The sequence below is a fragment of the Orbicella franksi genome, chromosome 10, assembly GCF_964199315.1.
Source record: "Orbicella franksi chromosome 10, jaOrbFran1.1, whole genome shotgun sequence".
Classification (NCBI taxonomy): Eukaryota; Metazoa; Cnidaria; class Anthozoa; order Scleractinia; family Merulinidae; genus Orbicella; species Orbicella franksi.
This window is the reverse complement of record NC_138154.1, coordinates 13,397,429-13,419,581: the sequence shown is the minus strand read 5'-3', so window position 1 is coordinate 13,419,581 and position 22,153 is coordinate 13,397,429. Positions and strand designations below refer to the sequence as shown.

General features: G+C 40.3%; 2 protein-coding genes across 3 annotated transcripts in view; one reads left to right on the top strand and one right to left on the bottom strand.

Moving 5' to 3' along the window:
• Window positions 1-11,025, top strand: part of LOC145500637 (kinesin-like protein KIF27) — a 26,015-nt gene extending 14,990 nt beyond the window's left edge. Inside the window, exons 14-25 of the mRNA XM_081480153.1 lie at window positions 197-381; window positions 957-1,221; window positions 1,648-1,943; window positions 2,361-2,562; window positions 2,727-2,799; window positions 3,336-3,477; window positions 3,873-4,125; window positions 4,819-4,997; window positions 5,628-5,844; window positions 6,183-6,268; window positions 7,147-7,265; window positions 8,520-11,025. Coding sequence (XP_081336279.1) covers window positions 197-381; window positions 957-1,221; window positions 1,648-1,943; window positions 2,361-2,562; window positions 2,727-2,799; window positions 3,336-3,477; window positions 3,873-4,125; window positions 4,819-4,997; window positions 5,628-5,844; window positions 6,183-6,268; window positions 7,147-7,265; window positions 8,520-8,554 — 2,052 coding nt within the window. The 3' untranslated portion in view covers window positions 8,555-11,025. The remainder of the gene's footprint in view (window positions 1-196; window positions 382-956; window positions 1,222-1,647; window positions 1,944-2,360; window positions 2,563-2,726; window positions 2,800-3,335; window positions 3,478-3,872; window positions 4,126-4,818; window positions 4,998-5,627; window positions 5,845-6,182; window positions 6,269-7,146; window positions 7,266-8,519) is intronic.
• Window positions 9,473-22,153, bottom strand: LOC145500641 (glutamate receptor ionotropic, NMDA 2B-like). Of its 2 annotated transcripts, none has more exons than XM_081480158.1 (7): window positions 21,435-22,153; window positions 17,130-17,737; window positions 16,029-16,687; window positions 14,720-14,887; window positions 13,666-13,868; window positions 12,346-12,515; window positions 9,473-11,716 (listed from the first exon to the last, which is right to left on the bottom strand). In XM_081480158.1, the coding sequence occupies exons 1-7, from the start codon at window positions 21,867-21,869 to the stop codon at window positions 11,002-11,004; spliced, it is 2,958 nt and encodes a 985-aa protein (XP_081336284.1). In that variant the 5' UTR covers window positions 21,870-22,153; the 3' UTR covers window positions 9,473-11,001. The 2 variants fall into 2 exon arrangements, with proteins under 2 accessions (XP_081336284.1, XP_081336285.1); XM_081480159.1 differs by having other exon boundaries at window positions 16,158-16,687.

Sequence of the window (22,153 nt, the reverse complement as noted above, 5' to 3'; positions counted from 1 at the left end):
TTAGATTGTCTCTTTCTTTTGTGACTGGCTGAACTAATTACTTTGGTTTTGGGTTATCGACGTTCAATTGAAAACTGCTCTTATAGCTGCTACAACAACAACAACAACAACAACAACAACAACAACAACAGAGAAGGAAACATCAACAGCTACATCGAGGCCGAAACATAACCAGTGTGTCTTTTTATTCTGGAAGGTTCCCGCGATAGAAGTAGTTAAGTCGAAGGACAAAGGGTCTAAACCAGACACTGCAGAACAGAACGAGCTCGAGGTAGAAGCACTTCGCTCAAGCACTCAGGTGATGGGGAAGGAAGTCAAGCAAGTGGAACTGAGACTTCACTCGGCTGAACAGAAACTCAGAGATTTAAATATCAACATCAGGTAAAGATCTTGTTTGTTAATTCAGTTTGTTCGTTATTTTTTTTTGTAGCGTAAAAACAACTTAAACTCAGTTTAAAATGTCGATGACGCCATCTCTTTTCACAGGTGATTCAAGTAGCTGCATCAGAGAGTAGTCCTTTAGGGAGAAGCGCCACTCCTGTGTCTTAAATGGGCCATTTCTAGTTACCTTGTGCCTTCAAAACGAGTCCGTCTAAAACCTTTCATATAAAAATGTGTTTGATCTGTATGGAAATGAACCTTCTCGATACATTCAAAAGGTTCAGATGTACGGGTATTTTCATGATTACAGCCTTGGTGAAAATCTAACATTTTTCAAAAGAATTTCGACTGGCCATCGTTTCTAGATTTCGCTATCAATTTTTCGCGTTTCAAAATTCGACTGGTTAAGTTTAATTTGGAATACATTTGTGCCAATGATGGGAACAAAGATCTCCACGAAAACTAAACAGAAGGCAACATCAGTTGACAACTAACCCACTCCTGTAACGAGGCAAGTAATTCTAAGTTGTTATATTTTTTGCACCCACTGTTTGCGTTTGTTCCATGACTTTTAGACAAAAGGAGGAACTAATTAAAGAACTTGCGAAGAGCGACAAGGAAGCTAAGGAAACGAAGAAGCAATTCTCCGAAAAAGTCAAATCCATGAAGCAAGAACTGGAAAAGGCTAAGAAGGAGTTGGAAGACAGTAAGAAAACTCTAGAGGAATGCGAATCCAAGGCTAATTATGAAGTGTCCGAGAAACAGAAAGTCGAGGCGGAGTACAAGAAGAAGTTACAGACTGTGGAAACCAAGCTACAGGCCTTGAAACGAAAACAGAAAGTGAGAAAATGCCGTGCTGTTGTTAGTTTTCACGAAGAATATAATGCTTCATGTAGTATCCGTATTTTTCGTGTACTTAAATCAGGCTATTTGTTGTTTGAGTAACGCAGTTTGTGGCTTTCAGAGGATCTATTTGGCCTAATAGGTGTTTCTTTATTATATCAATATTACTTCTTCTGAGTACTGGATATATGGTCAAGAGAATGCGCATGTTACCGCACACTAATTACTCGGTGTAATACTGGGGAGGCGCGGTGGCCTCATGGTTAGTATGTAGAATAGCGGAAGAAAATGAGAGGTCAGCCTCTCTCCTCTCTCCTGTCACTTTCTGTCGGTTCAAGGTACTGGAAAATATCATGTAAAATAGCAGTGTTACAGCGCTCAAACTCTTTAATGTAAATGGATTTTCTGTGATTGACACCTCAGGACAATGAGAAAATAAGCGCCCTGCACGAGGAAAGAGAAAAGAAAGTTCAGGAGCTTGAAGTTCACATCGATAGAATGAGAAATCAACAAGATCAACTTCACAAGAAGCTCAAGGAGGAGGCTGACAGGAAAATCAAAATGGAAAGAGACATGCAGAAACAACAGCAGAAGATTAAAGAACTGGAAGATCACATGAGTCAGCAGCAGAAAGTACTCAAAAGAAAAACAGAAGAAGTTGCAGCTGCGCAGCGGCGACTGAGGAATGTTGGCAAACAAGGATCTGAAGAAAAAGAAAGGTATCAATTTTTTTTCCTCCCTCCCTCCCTTCCTCCCTCCCTCCCTCCCTCCCTTCCTCCGTGCCTCCCTCCTTCCCTGCCCACCTCACCTTGCTTCCCTGCCTCCCTGGCTCCCTGCCTCCCTCCCTCCGTGCCTCCTTCCTGCCCTGCCTCTCTCCCAGCCTACCTCCCTGCCACCCTGCCTTGCTCCCTGCCCCCCTCCCTCCTTCTTTACTTCCTTCCGTCCGTCCGTCCTTCTCTTCCTTTCCTCTTTCCTCCCTCCCTGCTTTTTCATTAAATCTTTCGTTACAAAGAAAGGACTACTTTGCATAATAGTCTTACTGTTGCACTACGTTTACCTTGATATCAACTTCTCCGGCTAGCGATTCTACTCGAGTATATAAGTCAGTAGTTAGTCACGTCACAATTGGTTTTCAGCGACGAACAAGCGAAACTAGACCAACGCCGCCAGTGGCTGGACAATGAAGTAGAGAAAGTACTAAGGAGAAAGGAAGCCATGGAAACTTTAGCGGAGGAGCTGAAGAAACGAGAAGCTATTGTACTGAACAAGGAGGCCTTGTTAGCCGAGAAGAGTGAGCTAGAAATAAAGAAACTTCGTTCCAGTCAAGTACTTAGTAAGGTAAGGAGCGGAAAGGTGTTTGGACTTTTTCCCAAAGTGAGCAGCTTCATTGTAATTTGCAAGTGTTTTGTGGAAATCAGTAAATTTTATTATGGTTGGAGTGCGCTGAGCTGAATCACCTATGTGATGGTATTCATTTTTTTTCTCTGCTTCTATCGTTTTAGGACATACTTCGGTTGTCTTCCCAACTTGGAGAGGTCGAGAAACAGATCAAGCAGAAAGGGAAAAACGTCGATGGTAACAAACTGCTTTACTCTTCAACTTGCTGTTGAAATGAATGCATCTACATGTACTCTAGGCAAACGAGATATTTTTCGTTGTTTATGGAACAAAGTTAGGCGACTGCACAAAGTTAGGCGACTGCACAAAGTTAGGCGACTGCACAAAGTTAGGCGACTGCACAAAGTTAGGCTACATCAGCCTGCAGTTGAGAAAACAAGCTCATCTGACAAGTATTTTTTAAGATATTGGCGAACACTTCATCTTTGCATTAATTCACGGACCTTACCATCTTTCATTAGTTATCTTGCTCGTGATGCTTTGGATATTGTTAATCCTAGTAGTATGTAGGACTTATGTTGGCCTAGTTCACCACGTGTCGCTGTAGCACAGTGGTTAGAGTTCTCGAGCGTGGTGTCTAGAAGTTCATGGCTTCAAATCCTATCCGGGACTTTTAACAGTTTTTCTCTTTGTTAACAGATAATTTACATTTGTGATAGTTAATGCTAAATTTCTTGCAATGATTTTCTAACTTAAGAAACATTTTGTGTTAGAAACGGATGCCCCGAATCCAACTAAAGTAGAAGAAAACATTCACTCTCTGGAAAGAACAAAAGATGAACTCGTGAAGCAACGAGAGCTTCTGGAACAGAAACTTCAAGAAGGCTCCTTATTGGATCCCAAGGAAGAAAGAAGGTAAACATGGACCACTGTGTAGAATATGTTTAAGAAATACTAACAGAGAGACAAACAGATAGACAGACTGACGGACAGACAGATGGGCAGAAGGCAGACAGGCAGGCCGGCAGATAAGCACAAAGGCAGGTAGACAGACAGACATGCAGGCAGACAGACAGACAGAGAGACACACAGACAAACAGAACAGATAGACAGTCAGTCAGTCAGTCAGTCAGACAGTCGGACAGACAGACAGACAGACAGATGGGCAGACAGGCAGGCAGGCAGGCAAGTAGGCAGACAGACAGACCGACGTATAACCGACAACACAACTATCCTTAACAGTTTATTGTGTAAACATTAAAATATTCTGATGTTTTAGCTTGAGACAATACTAACATATTCTGTTCCAGGCTTATCGAACTGGACGAAGGTATCGATGCGCTAGAAGCCGCCATTGAATTTAAAAACGAAGGAATTGCAAACAAACAAAAAGAACTAGATAGCGGCCAACTTCTAACCGACAAGGACCGCGAGGGACTGGTGAACAAGCTGAGTAACCTCTCGCCAGGGGAAGCCACTTCTCTGTTGTCAAAGTATTTTGAGAAAGTTGTCGAGCTGCGGGGAAATGAAAAGAAGCTAGAGTTGAGATGCAGTGACCAAGAGGTAAGGGTAGAACTGTTATTTTCTGTTTACTATGTACACCAATGACGTTGTTTTAAATTAAAAAGAATGATATCGTCGCAATTTATAGCAACTGATAAGAAGTCAATAATTTTAATCTTTTCAACGCTACAATAACTAGTTCTCGCCTTAGGCTACTTCCTATCATTTCAGCAACTATTCAGAATCTCCACGAACAGCAATACCCCCCCCCCCCTCCCCCCAAAAAATATTTCGTTACCTTTTGTAACTAGTTGGTTTTCGTCGTCTCGGATGTTTTCAAGAGGAACAAACAAGTTATCGTTCTTTCACGGCACTATCACGTGGAAAAAAGAATAATGTGCCGTTACATAGCTCCTTTGCTGTAAAGTCGATGTTTTAGATTTGTTATGTTGCATTCTCTTGCATTGTTTGTGTTGCATTTTTTGGCATTGTACAGTTTGCATCTCTTTACACCGCTTTGCAATTTTAGCTGCTTAGTTACGCTTCGCGTTCCGCTGAGTTGCATCGCTTTGCTTTGCTTTGTTTTCCGTTGCGTTGCATTGCATTGCATTGCAGTGCGTTGAGTAGAATTGCGTCACACTGCGTTGCGTGGCGTTGCTTTACATTATCTTGTTTTGCTTTGCCTTCCAGTGGGTAGGGTTGCTTTTTGTGTCTTATTTCCTTTGTTTCATTTTATTTTATTATTGTATTTAGGTTCGTATAAACGAGCAAGAGAGGATTATCGGTGAACTGGGTCGAGGATTACAGCAAGCTGAAATGAAGGGAGACCGGAGACTAGTAGAATATCAAAAGAAATACGAGCAAAGGATCCAGTTCTTAATGAACAAACTGCGTGATGCTGAGTCAAACGAGGCACCAGATCAGAGAATAACGTAGGTTGAATTAGCAACTCAAGTAGACAGACCACCTTTTCTATAATATTGCCTGTTTGCACACAGGTCATCACTATCGACGAGGAGGAGGCTCAAAGTGCCTGCGCTGATTTCAATGTTTTCTTACTAACACAACATTTAAGCTATAGTGGTTGATCTGTGTGACTTTTCCTACAAATTATAGGGGACATTTTGATGCAAAGCATGGGGTACAAAAGTAGTAATACATGAATTACAGTGGAGTAGGGGACATTTTAGTGCTTGTTTAGTGAGAGTTTTTTTTCCCGAATTTCTGTTTTAGCTCAATTTTGTGACAAGCTTTTGTTCCGGGGGGGAGAAGGATACCCCGGCCAAATTAGGAATGGTTTGGATTTTAATGTACTACTGATTGGCCTATAACGAAAATAAAACCTTGACTGTGCTGTGTGGACTCACTCGGCTGTGCCTCGTGAGTCCACAACATTTTGACCGCTGTGATGACGCATATCGTTGTCGATAGGAGTACAGACCACGCTAAACCACATTCGATTTGTTAAATCGCCTTTGAAAAGCATCCTTACTAATAAATGCCCTGTCGGCTCAACAAAGGCGTAACACGTGACTTGTCAGTTGTGATCGCTTCTCTCACAGCGAACTTGAGAACAGGACCCAGCAGCTGGAGAAAGATCTTTATTACTACAAGAAGACAAGCCGAGAGCTGAAGAAAAAATTACGGGAGAAACTGGCTTCTGGAATGGGTACGAGTTTAGAGTCAGATGTCATTGCAGCCAGCGGTGATTTGGAAGCTCAGTACAAGAGCAGTGACGCACATGGCAAGCAGTTAGTAACTGAGGTTACACGGATGAAGGTACCTGATTGATTCATGTCTAGACCGACTGAATGACTGACTGACTGAATGACTGACTGACTGACTGACTGACTGACTGACTGAAATTGACTGACTGATTGACTGACTAACTGATTGACCGACAGACAGACGGACCGACCGACCGACTGACCGACTAACTGAAACTGACTGACTGACTGACTGACTGACTGATTGACCGACCGACTGACTGACTGACTGACTGACTGACTGACTGACTGACTGAGTAAATGACTGATTGACCGATTGACTGATATTGACTGACTGACTGTTTTGATCGATTGATTGATTGATTGCATTTTTTTCTTAACGTTTTGTAGCATTCTCTCGCTGAAAAGGGAATAGGCGTGCCCTCGCAAGCATCCACGCCAGTCCGAGTATCTCGCAAAGATCTTCGACAGATGAGGTATAAATTAAACTGGTTACATAACCTAGACAAAAGCACGACAATCGCTAAGGTAGCCCAGTAGTCATGCGCTTGTCTTACGGGTTACTTTCAAAAAGTCACTCAAACAAGTTGATCCACACTACAGGTTTAATTTTTTTGTTATCAGTTTGCAGTTTAAGCAGTTGGAAGAAGTTTTATCATAACGAATGCCATGCCATGCTATGTCCTACGAAATTCTTCGTTCCCATCATTATGTTTTTATCACACACATCATTGCAGCAATGGGACGCACACCACTATAGAACCTGGAACTTTTATGTAGCTCAGTGATTTCACTATTGGGGACTCTGGATCATTTTCCCATGATCGTGCGGGTCTTCTATCCTGGTCGAACTGGAATTTGGAGTTGTTGGTTTTTCAGTAGGGAGGTAAAACGGAATTCCCAGAGAAAAAACTCCTGGGAGCAAGGCGAGAACCAACAAAAAAACTCAACCCACATATGACATTTGGCGGAATCGAACCCAGGCCCTATTGGTGAGAGGAGTGCGCTATCATCCCTGCGCCAGTCATGTTACCCAAGTTTCCCAGTGAAGTTTGGCGCTTTAGAATAAGGTAGTCCCCTTTTGAAGGGTTTTTCCATTCAATAGACTTCTTTAGCTTGGACGGTTTGTTTTCCCATTGTAGACCACGTGATGATACTCTTGAAAATTTTCAAATAGTCGCATGTATATGAATGAATAATTTTAAGATGGGTAAAAGAAAAATTCTCTAGAGAGTATCACTTGGTCTACAATGGGAAAAAAAACCGCCCAAGCTAAAAAGGTCTATTCTGTTCCTCTCTGCATGCCCCTCTTGTCTTTGCATCCGGGCATTACTGTCAATATTCTCTCTCCCAGTTCTCAGGAGGTGTCCCTGCGTAGATCCCAGACTTCTGTGGCAAGCACGGTCCCCGAGTTACCAGGTCTATCGGACAGACACAACTTGGTAGAGGAATCCCCCGACGACCTAGTGCAGGGTACGTGTAGCCGACAAGCTAAGTGTTATATAGTTCATCAGAAACTGAACACAATTTCTGTATTCTCATTGGACAATGACAAGTGCGTATATAAGGTGAAGAGTACAATGCGAAAGTTGGTATGGTTGAGACTTTTAGGGCAGATTTTTGACGTTTCATTCAAAGATGTGGAGCTTCTATTTGGCTGGGTTTGTTTTTGTTTTTGCTGTTGTTGTTTTTGTTTCGGCAGACAGTAAATTAATTATTAATGATCGGTTGAAATGGCCAGCCCGCCAGCTAGCCAGCCAGCCAGCCGTAATCTGTGGCTGCTAAAGCGTGTACAACAAAAATTCACATCTATTCGCACTGTCTACAATAGACATTTTGCTGCATTAAAAGGTGGCCTACTACAGTTTCGATGGATTATAACAACCCAACTTCTAACTCTTTTAAAAAATGTTCCGAGATTTTTTTCCTTTCTCTATTTACTGTTTGCTTAAGTCTTTTACTATTCTATGTGAAACTTGAACAATTAAACGTCAACAAAGCGCAAAATGAACGACCGAGTACCTAAGAAGAGACTTGGCACCAGTAGGTTAAATTGCGATTCATTGTATGCGCGGTGTTGTCAAGGAAAGACCTTTTAAAATTAAACTCACCGAAAGTCTTGCGCTCGTTTAGTACAGTTTCCACTCTATGTATTATGGTCCAGGACAACCAAACAAAAAGACAACAAAACAAAAATGTATCGAGGCACCTTAAACATTTTTGCATCACTTGTGACCATAAATCATGAATTGCACTGGAATTCATCAGATTTTCTTTACATATACTACATATTCCAGACAGTCAGCAGTATTGCAGTATTTTGCTGAGCCCGTGAAACGAATCAGTTCAAATGGCGATTTAGAATATTGATACTTACTGGCGACTCAGTAAACATACCAGATAACCGTTAGAAACGTAACAGACCATGTCAAGCGATGCAATTAACTGTGCCTCGCATGAATGGCTTGATACCCTTTGAGAGAACAAAAGAACAAATAACGGAAGCAATGCCCCTAGCCCTAAAACAATAACAGCTGCAGCTATACTCTGACGGCACATGCATTTACAAGTTTACAAGAGCTGCTTCACTTTAATTACAAGACGTGCAATTGTTGTTGCGACTGACACTGCCCATAGATTCTCTATCGCTTTTGAATAGGCCGATCTAGAGGTTACTCATTTGTCCTTTTTTTTTTTCCTTTTTTCTTTCTGTTTTTTTTGCCGTAGATTCCATTGAACAAAACAAGAATCCATGGGCTTAAAGACGCGGAGTCAAAAAATCAAACAAAAGTTGAAAAAAAAGAACTGGAGTAAAGACAACATGCCATTTACATAAAAAAAAAAAAACTTGGTTTTATTATTTATTAACGTTCATTGTTTGGTAAGCGGTGTAAATATTTTAATACGAGGTGGTCAAATACGTGTTTCAGGGATTGTAATTCTGGGAGTCTCATTGGCTCTGTCGTCGATGAATATTCATTGTAGGCTGCGATCGTGCAGTGTTGCCGTCGGCATGTAGGGAAATGTTTCAAAAATAGACTTCTAAGTAGTGGTGGTGCGCGTAGAAAACTAAGGCTCGTAGTCTCACTGTTAACTGGTATGCACAGGCAACCTAAAACAAGTAGACTTTGAAGACTTGTGGCCGGTCTAATAACTGCGAAGAAAAAAAGCAACAAAACCAGTCTGTAAGGAAGACGTGCGAAAACTACTTGTGCGTTCGACTCTCTCAGAGGCAGCGTCCACACTACGCCGGAGAATTTTGAAAGCGCAGCTTTATTTCTACGGCTACGCCTACCGTCCACACTAATCCGTCCCCAAGACGGAGCTTTTCGAAAACGCTCTTCACACCGGAGGAATTTGAAAACGCCGGCTTTTCGTTTTCGTGTGGACGGAAAACATTACATTACACAATAATGATGTGATTTCCTCAGCTCGATTTCCGCCGCTCTCTCATGTCAGGTCGACATTCCTCCCCGGGAAGAGACTTCGGGCGTCGGGGAGGATCGCGGGGTCCTTTCCCGAACGGCGACTGGTAACCGAGCCTAATGATTTTTCTGACCGAGTTTTCCTCAGACGCAAATCTAAAATGGCCGATGATTGTTGCGTGTTTAAATTTTTCCGGCGTAGTGCGGATGGGTCCTCATCATCGCAAAGTTACTCTGGCAAGTTGATTAACCCTCTTTCTGTTTTTTTTTTTTTTTTTTTACCGAGGGAAGAAAAGAAAAAAAAATCACCTCCTTAAGATGTGCGAAAGTCAGTTAGGAGACTTATCGTGTGGGAGAGTGAAACATCACTCTTGCGTCTTACATTAACTGTGTTGTTGTCAGTATTGTGTGATTGAACATGTACTTTACCATCGTTTATATCTTCCAACTTTAGTGGAACTTAAAAAGGAATAGCTTTTGTCACAAATTGTCAAACATCAAACTTTGTATACATCTCAAATTTTAAGTTATTTTAACCGGCCTGTTTCCTCTCGGCAAGCTGTCAGGATTTAGCAGTTTCCTCTTCCTTTTTTTATCTGGTGCAACTGTATTTTTAAATCGAGGTATTTATTAATATGCACGAGAAGTGTAAAAACCCAGGATCAGTTTGTAAAGTAAGCCAAGAAGTCAATAAAAAATGATCAGTCTTTTGAAATTTGTGAAAGTGATAGTGACGGTAAGCGACTGCAGACTGCAGACCGAGCGTAATATGCAGATTAAGGGTGAAATTCAGACTGCAGGCCAAGGGTATAATGCAGACTGCAGACTGCGGACCGCAGACCTTTTAAGTACATTTCCATTATCGAGTGCTAATCGTAAACAGGGTTATTCAGGCTGATCGCGGTGAAAATCTTCCCTCCGGTTAACCTGAGTAACGCTTCGGTAAGACTTACTATCACTCCGGTTAGCCTGAACATCTCTCAGGTTAACCTAAATATTACTCCGGTTAGACTGGATATCACACAGGTTAGCCTGAATATCACTCTGGTCAGACTGAATATCACTTAGGTTGGCCTGAATAGCACTCAGGTTAACCTAAATATTTAATACTCAGGTTAGACTGAATATCACTCAGGTTGGCCTGAATATCACGCAGGTTAGCCTAAATAACGCACTGGTTAGCCTGTTTACGGTTAGGTCTTAACGATGGAAATAGTGACACGATTCAGTGAAAAGGTCTTCAGTTTGCAGTCTGCATTTTACCCCTGGTCTGCAGTCCGCGGTCTGCATTTAACACTGACCGTGTTGTTATTTGTGGAGGATTTTCACATATTTTATCAGCATTTTAAGTGAAGATCATGTCCTGTCCTAAAGGGTGGCTATTATTCGAAGCTGCTCGTCCCATACTAAGGAAGGACAACGAGGATTCCAAAGAAAAACGCGTTTATCATAAAACTGGCGTGCTGTACGGAGTAAAACGATTTCTATTGACTGATTTGGCTAACGTGTTAGCATCCTTGTTGCCATCCTTAAGCTCGTGTGATGATTCATTTAGGAGGTTACAATGGTCTTGTTTGCACATACTCGCGTGCAATCAGATGCCTGTGGCCAATTGCGCAATTGTATTCGCTCAAATGAATCGTCACGTGATCTAAATTAGGTGGCAACGAGTATGTAGACAGCTCCTTTAACTTGTAGTTATTTACTACGAAAGTACAGTTGAGTAGTATAAACTTGTTATGCTTTATACAAACTTGTTATGCTTTAAATTTGAATTAATGTAATTAAAGTGATACGTTCTCTGTTCTCTTGGGGGCGAGGTTGTTTGGCCGCTCAGAAAGCTCTGCAGTTTGGATTTCACTGTTTACTCCATCAACATCCACTAATCTGCATCTTCTCAGATACAATGAATGTTCATGTCTGCTTAGCATGTCGCTTCCAAATTCAAAGCTCAAGTTACAAAAGCTCGCCCTTCGTAAAGATGTGTCTTGGGCTGCCGCGAACTCAGCTTCGCTCGGTCTCATGCTTTTGTGATGTCTATAAAGCTGCAGCCACTTGATGTGAATGTCATTTTCCTCGCCTTTCCGCACGCTGAAGATCATCCTCTTCATGAATTTTCCCATCGGGCCCAAGCGCCTTCCGAATTTGACCAAAACAAAGATGATGAGCATCTCGGAAATAAGCGCCATAATGGAGAAAGCGATCACCCCGACCAAGAGCAAAAACAAGCCAATGAATTTCTCAGCACCAAGCTCTTCAACGGGCTGGCTGCACTCCTTTTTATTGAACCAGTAATCCAGGATGGCTTGTATGCTGCCATTCTCTTGGTTTTTCAACACTGATAGAGTTGCCTCTTCCGCCCATGGCGATCCTTTTGGAAATGCGAAGCCGTAGCCAAAGTTGTAGAAGTTTGGCCCAGCTAGGCTGTAACTGCAGTCTGGAATTTTATTTGCAGCTTGTTGTAAAGAGAGGTAGTCACCCACCAGACCATCTATCTTGCTGGGAAGAGGAAGACAGAAAATAAACTGCAACAAGGGTTAGCGTTACTGGGATGCCCCTCCCCCACTCTGTTCCCCGCTCCGCCCAACCTCCCTACTGCTTGCTGAAAGGCGGAAAGGTAATTTATTTCTACGTGCGAACAGATGCAAGTTTTGCTTTTGATATGTAATCGTGAAGAGAGGATTATACGCAAAAAAAGAAGTAATTTTCTCGTCATGCTATCGTCTGAAAAGGCGAAAGTGGTGCGAGTACGAGATTTGGTGCAAGTTTCAATCCATTGCTATATAGTTTGTTGATTTATACTCGCAATTTGATTAGTTCTTACTTATGATCCGCTGGAGGACAGACGTCGACGCATAGATCACGTCTAACGGCTCGTGTGCCACTTTTTTGCTCTTACCACATTTTTGACGTCATCTCTGATCTATTACTGAACAGATGCATGGCAATATGGAATCTATTTTTCAAATAGAACGGTCACTTCTCCATGTTCCTAGTCTGTTTAAGTACCGGCACAAGAGTTGTGCATAAGCACTAGGTTTGGGAAAATCTACTCGTCATATATCTCGCAGTACAAGCAGTGCGGCGAGCTAAAGGTCCCGGGAGTCGAAGTGTATATCTCTGCTTACTTATCTACCAGTTGTTGCATTCCATCCTGGAAGCCATTCACCAAGTGTATTTTCAGATTAACCAGGTATATTTTCCTGAATAAATCTTCCACGTGATTCTTGAAGTATGCCTCTTCGTTACTTCCACGTGTTATTCCGAGTTTAAAGCCATCAGGTGGGTTGAGAGTTAACTGTTAGAGAGAATGAAACAAACTTAAATATGAGAACTTTAACCTCGTTTTGTGGTTTGAAGGTTCCTTGTACAATGTGCGTCAAAAATTTTGTTCTCCAATTGAAGTAGGTGACGTTTTACGCTGATAGCGCACTTGAACTGCACTACGCTCAGTCAATGAGAATCGAGTAGTTTTTCAAAAATAATAATTACATTTACTTAGCCTTTCATGACTTATATGCATAGAAAACTTAAAAATTCTTATTCACTTATTACCTCGACCATTAAGTGTCGGTATCGATATCAGAATATTCAAATCAATTTCCATTTCAAAAGATAAAACAATTAGCCGTCGAGCACATTGGCTCATGTTTTCAATAATATTCATCATTGTTATGCCCTCGAACGGTTGATTTCTGCACTATTTTCACGCCTGTATCGGGTCCTCGTGCTGCTCATTATAAGACGAATTCTTTTTTTGGCGATACCACTGCATTTTGCTTTTCAGGACGTTCGCGCAGAAATATGTATAAGCAAGTATAGGCATTGCATCGCCTGCGCTAACTTCGCCCACAGTTTATACACTCTTTTAAATGATCGGTGACTTCCTTTTTTCTTTTCAGAGATCACTTCCTTAACTGAATTTCTCCATTTTAACCGAAAAAGAGGAAACAAGCCAACAAAAAAACAAAACGGAAAAACTATGTACGCGAAAAGTTACAAATATTTCGCCTTTTCTGCTCTCGCGCAACCGACGTTTTCTTTGAATGTGGATGGGTAGGGCAAGGAAAGACAGCAGCTGCAAAAGTTTACTTATTATACTTGTTTGTGTTGAATTGAGTTTCCTGGTTGACTACGTTTACCTGATCGAACTAAATTTTACTATTGTAGCTTCTTTTGCTTCTGATAGTCGTGCGCTAAGATCCTGTTAAAATAACAAAAGCCTCTAAAAACAAGTGGTCTTCAATGTGCCTTATTTCAAAACCCGCGAGCTCGGTAGCCCCCCCCCCCCCCCCCCCCCCACCACTAATTTTTTTTTAGCTTTTTGGCAAAAGTCAATCTTTACCCTGCTGTATGGCAAATTTTTAAGAAAATTTGTTCTTTGGAGTATTTTGGGCCCGTACGCCCTTAAGCAAGTGTATAAGGTCCTTGCTATAAACTTCACCGACCTTAGCATCCCTCACTCCACTGATGGGCAGTATGTAAGGCTCCTGAAGTAAGAACGCCATCAGATTAGCGCAGTACGTATTCACCATGATTAAAGCCAGTAACGCGTAAGCCACTGACACAACGCGGGCGCTGTTGCTGCGTGGAGTCTTCTCTGCGCCTATGTCTTTACTGAAGGCCACGCCCCAGACATAACTCATGGCGTCTGAAGGGAGAGAAAACGATTATTTTGTGAAATCAAGTTATTCCTGGAGTTTACTGGCCCTTGCTATTTAGGAGGTCATGAAGTCCAGAAAAAGCTTGCAGGCAGATTTGTATTTTTATTCATAAAAGTATATCGGGAAGTATTTTCTATTCATCTGCGCTAAAAAAAGAGAGCATAAAAAATATCAATTTGCTGTTTTTGTCGCCTCCGTGCGAGAAAAAAAAATAGATGTAGAAAAAATATGTCACCATACGTAAAGATAAACCTAATAATACGGACCGGAGCGTTTTTCCCCTCGAACATAAACTGATTTATATCTTTTCGCCACCCTGTAATATTCGTGGAAGGGTGTTATGTAGCAGTAAATTAATATAGCATAGGTGCTGTTCGCCAGTTGGTTTGTTCTGCAATTGTCAGTGGTGTATGTTTGCAAATAGGAAATGTCGCGTGTTGCAAGTAGTCAATGCACTATATTGTACATTGTGAGAAAGAATACATATATGTATTGAGAATATGTTGTATTGTAACTAACTGACTTATTGCAAGTAAGGAATGTTCTCTAAGTTAGAAGTGCATGTTAATGGTTTCCTGCAAGTAAGCTATGTAGAGTAAACGTATGTGGTAAGGTTGTTGCAAATGAAAAAAAAAAAAAAAAAAAAAAAACAGAAAAGAAAGAAACTTGAAAACAAAGGAGGCAAAAAAGCAAAAAAAACAACAACAACAACAACAACATTTATTTGACATTATCTATTCAGTGCGAGTTTTCTACTCATGGAATATTAGTTGCTAGGCTATATCGACGAAACCAAACAGAACGCTCTTACAGTCATCAAAAAGGTATCTATATTTACCTAGCAAAGTAAAAGCGTCCTCGTCACTATCCTTAAGAATGTGATAATATCCTTTAGGACTCTTCCTATCCAACCACCAAACAATGAACAGTACTAAGTTGCACGTCACCAAGATAGCAATCCACAGATCATATTCGAAGGGTTTGAGCCAGGAGTACCAGACGCTGACTGGAAAAGGGAGTAGAAACGTGATGTAAACAGTGAAATGTTGCGATGACTGTAATAAAATGGTTTAAAATATGCCATTTCCGTTTTGCCTTTTGCTTCTGTTTCAAGACGAGTTGTCGTACAAAACTTTTCTTATGAAAATTAGTTTGATTTGCACGAAAATGAACTTATAGACTAAACGCATTTTAGTAACAATGGTTTCTCCTCGTTTTGACACAGATGCAAAGGGCAACTCGAAAATGGTCTATTGAGTATCGTAAAACTACAACCAAACCTAGTACTTACTAAGTAGACCACTCAGCTAATCTCAAACCGCAGTAAAACCAAAAAACCAAGACCAAAGTAATTGCCTGATTACTTTCGACATTCAATAGCGAAGCGCGTGAGCGACGTCATAACTCAGACAAACTCAGACAAACAAAACGGAATGGTGGGAGATTTGACACTTTTTCAAGCGCGTAAGCAAGTGTTCCGAAAACAAATTTTAAAACAAAAAAATTGGCGTTCATTTTCTTCCTATTTCTCTCAGATTACGCTTATGTTGTCTGACTCTCGCGGGGTTCCAATAATTTGCATTCTATTTTTAGACTTCGCGCACTTCGTTATTAAAAACCGCTCTAAAGAAATAATAGTTCTAACGGAATTTAAATGATCTAGTGATGATTACCTTGATCGATTGTGTGGATGCTTAGTGTGCATACAATTCATGATGCAATGACAAGCTAAGTCGTGCTTCGAGCGTGCGCGGCGGGGAAGAAACTGAACGATTACGCTGAAATCCTTAAGGGTCAACTCTACCCCTCTCCCAGGGTAGACAGGATTTATTAAGTCAACATTCATCTTTGAGCGGTTTTCACTCGAGTGTCGAAAATAATTCGCATTTGCTTTGATTTTGCAATACTACGCAATATGATTGGCTTACAAAGATTTGCGCCATTTTGTCATCCAATCAGAAGTAAAACCAAACCCGGTCGTGACTTGTTCGCACATGTTTTCCCGCGCTTCGCGTAAGCTACGTGTATTTTCTTCGAGTTTTGAGTTCTTCTCTGGATTGTCTGGGTCCCTGGTGATTGGCCAGAGTAATCACTTTTGTTTTGGTGAACCACACATAATCGAAATTGTTGTATTCTATTGCACAAACCTTGTTCTCCGTAATTTTGCTGTTTCTGCACTAAAATATTCATCGCCGACGCGATACAGGGATACAACATGTCGACGGCCTTGGCACGTTCCAGGCTCCCAGCCAAATCAAGCGCCAAATCTGCTTTACCGGAAATAATTTCATTTATAATGCCATTCCACGTGCCATTGACGACGTTCAACTTCCCGTATTGCCCATCCGGAGTGATATAAATCTCCGTATCAAATCCAAGATCTCTTTGCAGAAACTTCAAAAAATCTATTGACGCTCCGTAACAACAAAGTAGTTGTTTTGTCCTCCATGTGGAATTTTCTACATTGGTGTACTTATAACAAGGCAGTGCCCTTCCAACGCAAGTCTGGTGGTTTTCTGCAACCGCTGGATCCTCTGCCTGCACGAGTGGGGGCCACAGAACGACAGGGACTCTCAGGGTTGGGCGCATTGGATGAAGGAGCGGAAACACGGTACCTCCACTGAGGTCCACAATGGACTCTAAAGCGATTCCAGAAGGTGTGATAAGCCCGCTCTGAAACCAATGTTTCCTACCATCGAGATCCCTTCTAAGATTCCAGATGTTAAAGACTGTGTGGGGTTGGTCGGACAAGAAATGATCTCTGAACAACGAGCTTTTCCCATCAAATTGAGCTTCCTTTAAGTACCTGTATGAAAACGTTGAGAGCAAAATGACTGACCGGCCACATTGCTTATAAGGTCGCTAATACTCATTTTATTCTATAACAAGGAGCTAATAAGCGTTTTGCCGAATAATTTCAATCAAAGCAATGAGTTTTGTTATTATAGTTTATTACTTTTCCAAAATGTTGTACAGGGATGCAAAATTTTGGTTCTATTGAAATTTGTAATCAGGTGGTTCGTTATCTACCTAGTCCAGCAATTTTGAAGTAGTTCAATTATTTCAAATAATAAATGTATCCTTTTTAATTGCAATTGCTAGTGTGATTAAAATGATTACAATCCTACGAGGAGGAAATGAGGGGTGGTAGGTATCGTTCGCATAACGAATCATACATACACTTGATCATAGAGACAAGCATTGAACGAAACACTGGGGTAGTGGCCATGGAACGAGTGTTAACTTACTTGACAGCCAGTCCCTGCAGAAGTTTGTTCTTCTCAGCAGAGGAATTATCTCGTCTTAAATCGTCGTTTAGTTCCGCAACAGAACTTTTAAAAGCACTTTCAATCATGACAAAGGAATCGAACAACACATTGACGTACAACCCGTAATCGTGGCCCATCTCGGGTGATTTACCGCTGACCTGAATCAGCCCGGCTGGAATCAAGTTCAGATCCAGTATCCCGCTCGTAGTGACGTCACTAACCAGCCAAGCGCTGCTGTCGTCAAAGCCTTGCAAGTCTTGGATGGTCCGAAATATGTCGTCGTTAAACCTCTCGAGCTCCCGAATGTGCCCGATGACAACATCGGATTTTGCTCGAGTAACATTTCGCAGTCCCATCGATAGTTCTTCGACAGTTTCGTCGCCCTGAATCCACAACGTTATGAAAACACGCCATTTTTTCTCCCAAGCTAGCTGTTTAACAGCATTGGCGAACACATGTCCCTCGTATGTGGCCGACACCACTAAGCTAAGAGTCTGCCATGCCATTTTCTGTATGACATTCACCATAGCTTGCGCGTATTCTATAATAGAAGGTGCTGCTACTTTTGTAAATCCACCTGAACTTTCCTTAAGACAAGAAGAGGCAAAGGAATAAAAAACTTACTCTAGAAGAGCGTCGTACTTGGAATCCCCAAGTAAAATCATTTGTCGTCATCACCCTGCCGTAATGATTAAAAGTTTGCGAATAGCCCTTCACAGTTTCAAAATAAAATAAGTATTATTGCGGAAAAAAAAAAAAGACAATATAACACCTTCTCTAAATGATCGCGTATTTATGAAGTGGCCTGGTAGCTCAGTTACTGATCGTACCAGTTTTCGCGCGGTTGGAGTCAATAGGGAGCTTAAGCAAACCACGACGACGACGGCAACAAGAATGTCACTGAACAAAAGGTTTAATGAGCAAAACAATAGCTGTGCACGTGCGTTATAAATCTTGGTACATTTCTTTGCCGTCCTCTGCAGTACAACAACGTGAAATGACCAAGTTTTGCGTCGTCTATGGAACGTGGACGACGACGGCTAATTTTTCGTATTTTTCATTTGGAATTGAACGCCGTCGTTGCATATTTAGCTTAAGCACGTTTTTAGCGCCATTGGCGAACCAAACAAATCTAGACAATCGTGAACTTTTCTTGTAAAATATAAATTCATTTTTTACTAGGCGTCGTCCTCGAAGTCGTCGTGGTCGTTGCTTAAGATGGCTCAAAACAATTTCTAGCAGTTTATTTTTTTAAAGGGTCGTTTTAACCACTCTTTATCAGTTGATGCTGCAGTCATGGTATCAAAAAACTGCCCCATCATTGGTGAACACGTTGTATCATTTTCGTGACACAATAGGTTACCATAGCAACAGTGTGACCTGCTGAAAACACCCTCAATTACAGCTCTAGGGGCTTATAATTCAAAAACGGCGCAGTGAAATTTTTTATATTATCAAATTTTTATAAGCATGGTAAGACGCAACTTTTGGCAAAGTTTTAAAAAAATTTGTTCATAGGGTTCAGAGCCACCTTAAGTTTTCAAAACTTTAAGGTGGCTCTGAACCCTATGTACAGATTTTTTTAAAACTTTGCAAAAAGTTGCTTGTTACCATGTTTATAAAAATTTGATAAGAAAAAAAATTCACCGTGCCGTTTTTAAATTATAAGCTCCTAAAGCAGTAATTAAAGATGTTTTTAGCAGGTTATACCGTTGCTACGGTAACCTATTGCGTCACGAAAGTGATAGCATCGTGTTCACCAATGATTGGGGAGTTTTTGTGATACCATGATTGTAGCCTCAAGTGAGAAAGAGTGGTTATAACGACCCATCAAAGTCTAAACGCTGGAAACTGTTTTGAGCCAACTTAAGCTCCCTAATTATACCAAGATGACGTCTTCAAATTACTGAAGTTTCCATGATTTGCATTTTTATCAATGTAGTAAAAGCCCTTTAAAACTACTTCAAAACTTTAAGTCCGCCGTTCTTGATTATTCAGATCAAGGACCTTCCTGCGACAAGCAGCACAATTAAAATGATTTGTGTTGAATTAAAGTTCGTTTAGAAACGCTCTTAGAGATTAACTTGCAGCCCTTACATTGAAGACTGAAAATTGTCGTTAGTCGCATCAAAGAATATATAATGTTATAATGCGACCTACGTACAGCTCAATACATATCTCGATCTAAGCTATTGGTCTTAAACTAAATGACCTTAAAAAACACCATGAGAGATTAAGACACAGCCCTGGACTAGAAAATTGTCCTTCGTAATTTTTCCACATCAAAGAATATTATCAGACATACAGCTCAATGAAAATAATTGCTATTGAACTAAATTGCCTTTAGAAATACTCTTAAAGATTATCGTAAAGGTCTGGCACCAAGAACATCTTCGTTTATTACTGGACCTGCTGGGTTTGAAATATGTTTTATTTTGTTAAATACTTGCCTTGCTTGAAGTTATATTCGTGATTTGGAGACGGTTTTGAGATATAACTAAAAGTTAAAATATGGCGAATTAACTAAAGTCTAGTTTCCGATTCCGGGAGAAAAATTGAAAAATTCAAAATAAGTTTTTGTCATTTTTGCGTTTTTTATTTCTGTTCGAGCAAATAGCATGTTGTAAAAGATTGTAGTTTGAATTGCTCTAAAAATAGAACACCATTACAACGTATTAACATGCGTAATACAAATTTAAAAATTTAAAACTACTTTTTGTCATCGAGGAATTAAAGATAGCACGGAATTCAACCTCGTAAAAGGAAAGCCGACATGCTAATTTTCATGCCATCATTTAAAAGGAAATAAAAACTTACCGTATCAAGCATGCAGCTAGGCGATTGTTGTTTTTTTTTCGCTTACCTAATTTATGTTGCTTTGATGTTACAATTTTAAATGGTCTCAAACTGTTTCTCCTTTTTACCATCAATGTTGTTTACGAAATATACGCTAAACTTTCGATTTGTTCCTAATGCATTTTGATTTATGGTGAGGAGAAAAACAAAATTTAAATTAAGAAAATGAACGTTCTTTTATTAATTGTGTTTCATTCATATCTCTCAAAATCCTGTATGACTGACACAATTTCCATATCTTTGATTTGACCAGTTTCAGTGTAATTGAGAAGAGATAACTGCTTAGAAACGAAAAACTTAACGATCCTGCATACGCTGCGAAAGAAATGAAAATAAATTTATTCTTGATTTTGAATATGAATATTATGCAATGGATTCCCGGTGTAATTAAACCGAGATAAAACTGAATAATATGCGATGCAATGTTTTCAGATGTTACTAGTGTAACAACTAATGTTCCCGTTTCCTAGCTATCAAACAAAAAGAAAATGGAATAACGTTTCAACATATACCGACAGATCAAGTCGACCGGCTTAGATCGTATGGTGTAATTCTTGGTAATATTCGTGATTTTTCTCTTAGTGGAAGTTACAGGATAATCAAGGGTTTCATTACTTTAAGAGAACAAGCAGCATTTGCGACGTTTGGGAATAATGATTCACAGGAGGACACCGTAAACCGAAAGTATTCATACACTACAGGAAACCGCACGAAAACAATATATATTCATCACAAAGACAAGATAAATCGGTTTTTACTTATCAAGACCTGAAAACTGGTTAACTTTACGCCTTGCAAGCAAAACACGAGCTTGAGTGAACACTTATTTGATTTGATATCTGACCTTGGTATAATGCTTAAGGCTCGATCGAAGTAAACTTGGAATCAAAATTCCAAAAAAAAAAAAAAAAATAGGAATGTTTTGCAAGCATTTTTTTGCACTTTAACTGATGAATAATTCTATATCTTCTTGCGTCTCTTTTTATGAATGATGTAATGTAAACACAAGTATGATATTTACTCAGGAAATATCAGTTAAATTTGCGAAGGTCGCAACGTGTAAACATTGATTTCTTGCGCTTTGAACACGATGAGAATCGCAAACGCTCGTCCTGACAAATATTTTAGGCCATAAAATCGCAATTTCTAGAAATCTAATTTGATTAGTTGTGCGAAAATGTAACCATGGCATATATTGTTGCCCAGATTTTATTCATAAAATCATATCAGTTTAATTTTAAACGTCTGTGATAAAATTCCTAAAAGCGCCGTTTTGAGTTTCATATGTATATATATACATTTTTTTTAAAAATTTATCTTATCTGAAGTTTTTCGGAGCGGTTGTCAATCGCTTGAGACAGGCACTTAACGAGCTATCAAAAGATGAATTTTTAAAATGAAAACAGCAAGACAGGACTTTCAATTTACCTTTGTAATGGGAAATGCTGTTCTGCTCTGTAGCAATCCGATGGAGGGAATCGAGCAACTGTCCAAAAGGGTGGAATAAAACAGGCCGTCCTCTGTCACTTCAACGAAGATGATAGCTTGTGAAGTCGAAGTAATATTCGCAATCTTGGGAATGATGCTGCTTAAACCATTAGCTCGTGAAGTAACGTAGGTCAAATTAGGCTTTGAAAAATGGATGTCAATGACTATTTCATTTGAAAATGTATCGTCAGTTGTAGTGTTTCTCGCTCGAAAGAGCTTTTCCGCGGAGCTGAATACAAACTCCCGGTAGATATCATCAGCGTTGAAGAATACAGCAATGTTGATATCGTATTTATCTACCGCGCCACCAGGACCTATAAGTAGCTGAAGGGTGATAAACAAGATTGATTCCATTGGGAAAATCCAAGGAGCCATGGAGGTTATTTATGAGCAGTAACGGGGTTTTGGTTTTCAATCGGTGTTGAGCATACCAAAAACCGGTCTTACGATTGTGCTGGCGTCGTGTACATGTGAGATTTTCCACGCTCGCGCAACACTCTTCCAGATGTTTCTCTAAAACCGGCTAATATGCAACATTCACTGGAAAACAAAAACTCGAACAAGAAATTTCACCTAATAATCTCATTATATAATAACAGAAGGGAAAAGGCGCCAGGTGATTGGCTGGCAATTCAAAACACGAATTCAAATGACAGATA

What these genes read in the sequence shown, in the direction of transcription:
- LOC145500641 (XM_081480158.1), bottom strand. Translation starts at nt 21,869, where the DNA reads ATGGCTCCTTGGATTTTCCCAATGGAATCAATCTTGTTTATCACCCTT. An exon ending in GCAAAATTACGGAGAACAAG is followed by an intron (nt 14,888 to 16,028) that starts GTTTGTGCAATA and finishes TCCCTTTTCCAG; the next exon opens with TCAGCGTCTGGTACTCCTGG. An exon ending in GTGGAGTGAGGGATGCTAAG is followed by an intron (nt 12,516 to 13,665) that starts GTCGGTGAAGTT and finishes TCTCTCTAACAG; the next exon opens with TTAACTCTCAACCCACCTGA.